General features: G+C 42.9%; 1 protein-coding gene across 4 annotated transcripts; it reads left to right on the forward strand.

Moving 5' to 3' along the window:
- Window positions 1-807: 807 nt before the first annotated feature.
- On the forward strand, window positions 808-8426 carry rnf215 (ring finger protein 215). Of its 4 annotated transcripts, none has more exons than XM_034216650.1 (11): window positions 808-889; window positions 1063-1209; window positions 2769-2921; window positions 3017-3088; window positions 3350-3435; window positions 3715-3769; window positions 3877-3981; window positions 4831-4947; window positions 5204-5347; window positions 6149-6251; window positions 6997-8426. In XM_034216650.1, the coding sequence occupies exons 2-11, from the start codon at window positions 1129-1131 to the stop codon at window positions 7017-7019; spliced, it is 939 nt and encodes a 312-aa protein (XP_034072541.1). In that variant the 5' UTR covers window positions 808-889; window positions 1063-1128; the 3' UTR covers window positions 7020-8426. The 4 variants fall into 4 exon arrangements, with proteins under 4 accessions (XP_034072541.1, XP_034072539.1, XP_034072540.1 ...); XM_034216652.1 differs by having other exon boundaries at window positions 809-904; XM_034216648.1 differs by having other exon boundaries at window positions 808-1209.
- The last annotated feature ends 63 nt before the right edge of the window (window positions 8427-8489 follow it).

Consider the following 8489-nt stretch of genomic DNA (forward strand, 5'->3'; position numbering starts at 1 on the left):
CCCCCCGATTAACAGGGTTTACCAGCTAAACCCTGTCACAGAGTACAAACCAAGTAACACCGAGACACTAGCCACTTGTATTTAAGCTCAACCACTTATAGGCTACTTAACAATATTAACAGGTAATAAATAATATTACCGTATGGTATAGGCCTACATCGAGTAGCCTACCTGCAATTGTTTTAGTGTGACAGGAGAGCCGAGTCGCTGAAACACTGTGCATTAAACCAGATGTAATTAGCATAGCGATCACATGGCGAGCACCTCGGCACACATCATATTTGTTTTAATATTGGGTCGTCATTATATTGTGTGTTGGTGCAAAGTGAAACAAGTATGAGCTTGGTTGTCTTCAGTTTAAATTTCAGAGCTCACTTACTCAAAATATTGAACCAACATTAAACACTAAGGAATACCAGAGGTCCTATATTTATACAGTCTATGCGTCAAACACAGCTCTTACATTTTAATAAACACCGCACCAGTTTTAGCGTGGCTGGACCGCGGCTTTAAATCAAAGAGGGAAGTATGGGACGGAACGCTCTCTCTTTGCTACGTTCTTCTCTGATAGCAGAAAAGGTAAAAAGAAAACTCAAAACTGTAACTGTAAATCAACGGGATAACCGCTTAATATATTTTAATTCAACTTAATGTGTTGGATATTAAGCGTATTAATTTAAGTATATGATTTAATTCGTGGTAATGCGTCACAACCATAGACTGTATATAAAGGTCACAACTATGATCTCTTCCGATGTGTATACAAGATGATAATCCTCCGGCTTCTTCCAGTCAGGTCCGGAAGTTGCCTGTCGTTGTTTACATTCTCTGAGTGGTCCAGCTAGCTAATTGGCGAACAGGAATGACGGCAGCTTCTATGAAATGACGGGTGACATTTGATTAGGTTTTAATATTTATACACATTTTTCGTATTCTCTCGGTGTTGTTGTTGTTGTTGTTGTTGTTCGGGTCATGGCAATAGCTCGGTGCTGGTACTGTCTTTGGGTAATGTTACCGCTCGTCCTGCTGCGGTGGCCGGGGCTGCTGGTCGCCGCGGAGCAGGTCGCTCTGGTGGAGGTTTTCCTGGAGCAGCGGCCCGGCGTCAGCGCTGTGCTCCAGGGGGAGGTGATGGAGTCCAGCAGGGAGAGCAGCAGGAGCTCCGAGACCCAGGACGAGGACCAGGAGGAGCTGGAGGGAGAGCTGGTCCTGGTGAGTCGGAGGGCAGTAAATCATGGTAAACATTGCACGTCTGTTCTGAACTGTTGCATTCGCAGTGGCGTTTCTGTACAAAAGTGGTGGGGCACAACAAACTTAGATGTCTATACGCTTCTGCAGTGACGTGCAGTGAGGTTCATGGCTGGTGAGGCACTGGCACTGACTCTTCAGGTTTACAAATATTATATTTTGACCTAAATCAAAATATAATATTATTTTCAAAAGCCTCTTTAGTCTGATGCTTCGATTAATTTTAAACAGACAGTTCAACAGAAGGATACCCAAAAAATGTAATTGTATCATTTAAATATTGAATTGTTCTCTCTTAGTAAGATCCCATTTTCAATAAAATTGCGGTTTTACCTTGACTTGAAGATGAAGTCCATTTGCCTATCCTTCTGGACAAAAATCTCTATTACTTTTTTGTAAAAGTCCTCCTTATCTTCTTGTAGTTTCAAAAGTCTATCATAAATCTAAACGATGGATTTATGATTAGAACATTATAAAAGTAGGGTAGACATGTGGATATTATCTGGCTGAACAAAACGTACATTACAACAGCTACGTTTCCCACAGATCTTATTTTGAGCTATTTTCTAAAATCCTATGGAGAAATCTCATTGCTTTTTTGTGGAGGGAAGCCATGCGCAGCTTACTTCCTGGTTTTAGGACGCGTCTCTCTCCTCCTCTTCACACACCACACTTTTCGCGGCACACGTACTTACAGCCAATCAGCTCTGAATGATGTGAGATGACGTATGGTGGGGATGGCAGCTCTATGCCTCTATGGTCATTATTTTTTGCCACACACATGAAATAGGAAAATACTCTGAGCATGCGCAGTGTAGTTTTTACGGTCACCGTTCACTTAGACAGTGAGAGGGAGGGGCAGGATCGGGTTTTGTCCCACATGGCTCCAAACAGCTCAATAGGCACACACTGTAGACACTAATTAGAAGAGCACAGACTAAAACAGCAATGTACAGACAAATCAGATGATTAAACATGATCTTAAAATATATTTTATATATATTTTAATTTATTTTTTGCATTTTGTTGTAATCATTATTTTAATACTTTCTGCTGACACTAGGTGGGGCTGTGCTACCTAATGACCAGTCGCCACTGTGCATTCGGGTGGAAACCTGGAGATGTGTAAATCACCAAAAGAGCACCATTGATGGCACTTATCATTAGTTTAAAACCTGTGTATAACCCTAATCTTAACATTTCCATTCATTCTGAACATCTGTCTGTCATGATTAACTCCTATGAAATAAAATGGAACGTGAGATGTATCAGCGCATTAACAAAACAAAGCAGTGATTATTCAGTATAATATTTAATATTATGCCATCACTTCTAAATTGTCTCACACGATTGTCAGCAACATCCATATTTTAATAGTAAATTGAGTGAATGTAGGTGGTATTGTTTAAAATGATGGTCACAACAAACAAAAGTAAACAAGTTTCCTCCTTGAACTGCCACTGCAGGAGCTCCTTTGTGAAACCGCTTCCAGTAAAGAGGTCAAGCCTTCTTTCTGTCCTAAGGTTCAGAATGAGGAGACACAGGTCAACGGAGGAAAAGGTGAGGACGACACCAAAGAGCAGGAGCTGTGGATCGGGGTGGTGCCTGTGGAGATGGACGAAATCAAAGCTTCCACTGGGAACCAAGAGTCCTTCGCTGATGCAATGGTCAACAGAGTAAGACGTTTCAATGTGTTCTTAGTCTGTTGGGGTATTTTTCACATTGGTACTGATATATATGACAAAATGAACATGTACCATTTCCGTTAAAGATGAAGCGAGCTTTGGTCCTCGGAGCGTCTGCCCTGATCATTCTCGCTCTCAACCAAAACACAGTCAGTGAGGTAAATCTCCACAAACTCAACCAGCTGTTAAGTGTTCTTAATGTGTTCCATTATAAAGTTCTAAAACCCTGTCATTGACATACTTTGGAGACTATTACTGTCATTATTTTGTGTGTAATGTGTATCCATTAGTGTTCCAGCAATCTTCTTTGGAAGTTGCACATCAGAAAAAAACTGAATTGCAGGCGCCACATCAAACATATATGATGGATTAAACCGTTTCATATGAAAGTTCCCTAACATCTGCCTTGTCTGTTTCAGATGGATCTGTCCCAGGTGCTGTCCAAGCCTATCATTGTGATCCAGACGTCGGAAAATGTCACAAAGCTGATCGGAGCTCTGCTCAGGTACAGAAAAACATACTATGTATTTATTACATCATCTGCTCACATAGAAATAGACATGTTCACATGGACCTTTAAAGCAATTGTGCATATGTGCAACAAAATACCCTATATTCTGAAGGAATCAGGTCATTGTGACAAGTGCTTTGTCATTCATGTAAGTTACACTATCTGATGAAGTACTTTCATTAAATCAGTTTAAAGGGACCCAATTATTTATTTATAAGTTTATTAATCTCTCTCTCTCTCTCTCTCTCTCTCTCTCTCTCTCTCTCTCTCTAGGGGTCTTCAAGCTACAGCAAAGATCACATACAAGACGATCCTGCAGGACAACCTGGTGAGCCCCCCACTCTAGTGTCAGCTGACTGTGTTTCTCAGTGTTTAGCACCCTCCAGTGGTGAGTGAGCAGATGACAGGCTGAGCGTCTGCTGTGTGTTGGGGCAGGGGGCCACGCTCACGCTGTGGTCCAGCTGCGGTCGGTCCAGAGGGGGTCCCTACGGAGAGTGGCAGGGGGTCATCTGCACGGGGGAGACCAACTCTCAGGTCCAGGTGGGGGAGCTGCACCAACACAGGCTGGTTCACTTGTTTAAACTCCTGTTGGAGATATGTAACACATAAAGGTCTGTTTAAAGGGCTTGTGTGTGTGTGTGTGGTGTGTGTGTGGTGTGTGTGGTGTGTGTGTGTGTGTGTGTGTGTGTGTGTGTGTGTGTGTGTGTGTGTGTGTGTGTGTGTGTGTGTGTGTGTGTGTGTGTGTGTGTGTGTGTGTGTGTGTGTGTGTGTGTGTGTGTGTGTGTGTGTGTGTGTGTGTGTGTGTGTGTGTGTGTGTGTGTGTGTGTGTGTGTGTGTGTGTGTGTGTGTGTGTGTGTGTGTGTGTGTGTGTGTGTGTGTGTGTGTGTGTGTGTGTGTGTGTGTGTGTGTGTGTGTGTGTGTGTGTGTGTGTCAGCAGCATGTTAACCAGGCATTGCATTGTTCAAAAGATCCACGGTAGATATATATATATACCAAATATAAACATAGGATTGTATGGACCCAGTAGTAGAGGTGAAAGGCTGACCTCCCTTTCTTTGAAGCAGATGGCTCCGTATTGCACTTTGCACCTTGTTAATCAATTTTTTCATTCATATCATTTCTCAGTGTTGTCAACATTAATACGTGCAGGCAGCGTCATAATCCAATATGTTATTGCATCAGCTTTTATTTATTTTTCAATTGACTTTTGGACTCCTTACACAGCCACCAAGGGAATCTAATTCCACAAATAGTATCAAATCCATTTCTCTGCTCTCCTATATATCCGGAGGGCATTTCTGAGTATGGATGTGCTACAGACTGCTGAATGAATGAAGTGTCAGTGATCCGGATGCTGAAGAGCTGCTCTCCCCCCCCCCCCCCCTGTAGAAGTACCTGCAGCAGCTGTGGGACACGGTGCTCCTGGTGGCTCTGATCATCAGCACCGGGGTCATCGTTCAGGCCCGCTGGCAGCACCAGGACCAGCAGCTCCACGACGACCTGGAGGTACTGAGGATATCAGTCCAGCTCATTCTTCAGCAGTCTCTACAATAATATTCTTCTTGAAACACTCACAACATGATCAGCTGTATATCCCACTACTCACATCGTGTGAGCTTGAATTCCATTTAACAGACCCTCACACAACTCCAGTCGTATGCTCACTAAATCCCAATTACATGCATTTTTGCTCAAGCTTTAATAATCTATCACGCAGTTCTTCTATAAAACGTGTGATGTTCTGCTGCGTTGCGTCCTTCAGCTCTTTCCTAAACAGGACGTCCTGAAGAGGATGTCGTCCCTGAAGACCAAAACGTACCTCCAGCCCAAACCGTGGTGTGACCCCTCCCAGTCGGGGGAGGCGGACAACTGTGCGGTGTGTCTGGAGCCATTCAACAACAACCAGGTGAGACAACAGGTGGGGGAGGGGTGATGTTCAAGGACTCAGGAAGAGTTTCTGAGGGATACATATGTTCAGATGGTTCTGCAGTGGTGTGTTACAGCTGTGTCTCTTGTGTGTGTCTCCTGTGTGTGTCTCCTGTGTGTGTCGTGTGTGTGTCTCCTGACTGTGTCTCCTGTGTGTGTCCTGTGTGTGTGTCTCCTGTGTGTGTCCTGTGTGTGTCTCCTGACTGTGTCTCTCCTGTGTGTGTCTCATGTGTGTGTCTCTCCTGTGTGTGTGTCCTGTGTGTGTCTCCTGACTGTGTGTCTCCTGTGTGTGTCTCCTGACTGTGTCTCCTGTGTGTGTCTCTTGTGTGTGTCTCCTGACTGTGTGTCTCCTGTGTGTGTCTCCTGACTGTGTGTCTCCTGTGTGTGTCTCCTGACTGTGTCTCCTGTGTGTGTCTCTTGTGTGTGTCTCCTGACTGTGTGTCTCCTGTGTGTGTCTCCTGACTGTGTCTCCTGTGTGTGTCTCTTGTGTGTGTCTCCTGACTGTGTGTCTCTTGTGTGTGTCTCCTGTATGTGTCTCCTGACTGTGTGTCTCCTGTGTGTGTCTCCTGTATGTGTCTCCTGACTGTGTGTCTCTTGTGTGTGTCTCCTGTGTGTGTCTCTCCTGTGTGTGTGTCTCCTGACTGTGTGTCTCCTGTATGTGTCTCCTGACTGTGTGTCTCCTGTGTGTGTCTCCTGTATGTGTCTCTCCTGTGTGTGTGTCTCCTGACTGTGTGTCTCCTGTGTGTGTGTCTCCTGACTGTGTCTCCTGTGTGTGTCTCAGTGCCTGCGGGTGCTGCCCTGTCTGCACGAGTACCACAGAGAGTGTGTGGACCCCTGGCTGCTGCTGCACCACACCTGTCCTCTGTGCAAACGCAGCATCCTCGGTGAGTGACTCCACACTGTCTGATGTTTCAGGGCGCAGGTTTTGAACTCCTACACTCAGAAGAGAACTGCGATGTCACTGAATAGTTAGTAGCAAGTGCACATGCTAACTATTACCACTTTTTAAGACATTCTATTCTATGGCAGTTTCATTAAAGCATTTTACTACAAACTATACAAATAACTTTGAACTTACTATACTATGGCCTTTATGGACTTTTTGTAGAATACTACTTTTTTGTGACATGCTATACAATGACTTTATGATATTGTTTTGGCATTCATTACATTTACATTTTTATTACATTTTTTATGGCATATATATTATAGTTTTATTTTTTTAAAGGGCTGTGGGAGTTTTTAAACCTTTTTTTTAATCTGATCATTTGTATTCTAATGTGTACAATGGCTTTTTCTGATATTTGAACCAAACCGTGATGTTGTTATTATATTCCAACATCATATACTAAGATTGTATTTTCTATGTACTTTACTTAGATTGTTCTGATATATTATACATGCATTTTGTTCCTGTTATTTTCAACATACTGGGAGGTTTTTACTAATATTCTGCCATTCCATTCTTATACCTACATGTTGGACAACATGTTTTACTATGTGATTTTTTGGGATATTTCCATCTTCATCCCACATACTATACTTTTGGTCTGGGATTGAGTGTTTTTGACATACTATAATAAAACCTGATGTATTGTTTCAACGCCTTTCCTCATTGAACCTCTTCAGGCAGCGTCCGCAGAGACAGTTAACGCCGCCTCTCTTCCAGCTCTGGGAACAAGGTCTCTTCCTCAGTGACACTCAAGTAGCCGTTTTTTTATCTCCAAACCTCGCCGCTTCCTCCTTCAAGCAATGGATTGAGGGACTAATAAAGACTAAACAGCAGTTTGCTGGCGTCTGGACTGTGGAGGGGTCAGATGTTGATATCTGTCCTTAGCGTGGGTGCAGTCAGGAAGAGAAACAGACGAACAGTAGTAGTGTTAATACAATAATATGAAGTACTGTTGTGTGTAAACAGTACTACTTCCTGGGATCATGTTACTGTATATTTGTGGACATATCAGTTTGTATGTGTGATGTAAAGCAGGGCAGATATGACTAATGTGCTCTCGTGGTCAGTGACACACAAACCACTTCTGCTCTGTTCCTGCAAACAGCAACGAGGCATCCGCTGATCTACACCGGAGCGATTACTGTCGAGTAAATGCTTCATGTTTGAAGCAGGGACGAATCGATTAACTGTGTTAATGTTCACTTTAGGTCCAAATGATGTCAACAACCACCATATTAAATAAGAGTACACTAGTGTCCACACTTTGCTTCTAAATGCGGAGGTTCTATAGTTTGAACAGATGTGGAAGAATGGGTCCTTACCATGCCTTGTGACTGAACTGCAGCAGTGACAGAGACCTCAAACGCATCTCCTTAATGATTAAAAAGGTTAATATTTTGTAGAGAATCAAAGCTAAGTTGGATTGTTTCCTCATTTTTAATGTTGTTTATCAATTTTTTCCTTATCAGACGCTTAGTGTTAAGAAGTCTTAACAGTTTTGTTCTGAGGGTCAAACAGATTTCACTGTTTCATCTCATTCATCATGAAAGAGGTCAACGACACACATACTGTCATGTATTTTAATGTTTAACACACCCAGCTACATTTGACTTTGATTAAGTCGTCAACACATTGTACTGAGAAACAAAGGTAATGACTCCAACTCGATGGATATCGAACACGTAGTCTTATATTTATTTATAGTTCTTGGTTTTTCCAATTGACATGTGGTATGTTTCCCTTTTTCACAAAATGCCTGTACGGCACGTGCTTCCACAACATCAGGAGGATTTTCTTTCATTATATTATTTTGAAGGCTGGACAACAATGGTGTGAACTGGGTAGATGTCACGTTAGAGCACTTGAATGTTACATGCATGCAGGTTTTTCACAAGCTCCTCCCACAGGATGAGAGTAAGAGCAGCACTGGTGTTCAGCAGGTCAGTAACTGTTCCTCCAGCTACAGAAGAGTCTCTCCTTAACCCTGGACGCTTCCTCCTTTTATTCCTGTTCTGCTTATCTGATGTCAAAGGAATTCAAATCGTTCACTCTGGATCTTAATAATAAATGATTTGTTACTTGGCAAAAATAAACGTCTTTGTCCTCAGTGTCTGGCTTTTATTCTGGCTCTGTGGGCCGGGATACAAATAATTGTAGGTATACTGTACAA

The sequence above is a fragment of the Gymnodraco acuticeps genome, unplaced genomic scaffold (genome assembly GCF_902827175.1).
Source record: "Gymnodraco acuticeps unplaced genomic scaffold, fGymAcu1.1, whole genome shotgun sequence".
NCBI lineage: Eukaryota > Metazoa > Chordata > Actinopteri > Perciformes > Bathydraconidae > Gymnodraco > Gymnodraco acuticeps.

What these genes read in the sequence shown, in the direction of transcription:
- rnf215 (XM_034216648.1), top strand. Translation starts at nt 973, where the DNA reads ATGGCAATAGCTCGGTGCTGGTACTGTCTTTGGGTAATGTTACCGCTC. An exon ending in CTGATGCAATGGTCAACAGA is followed by an intron (nt 2,922 to 3,016) that starts GTAAGACGTTTC and finishes TTTCCGTTAAAG; the next exon opens with ATGAAGCGAGCTTTGGTCCT. An exon ending in CGATCCTGCAGGACAACCTG is followed by an intron (nt 3,770 to 3,876) that starts GTGAGCCCCCCA and finishes GTGTTGGGGCAG; the next exon opens with GGGGCCACGCTCACGCTGTG.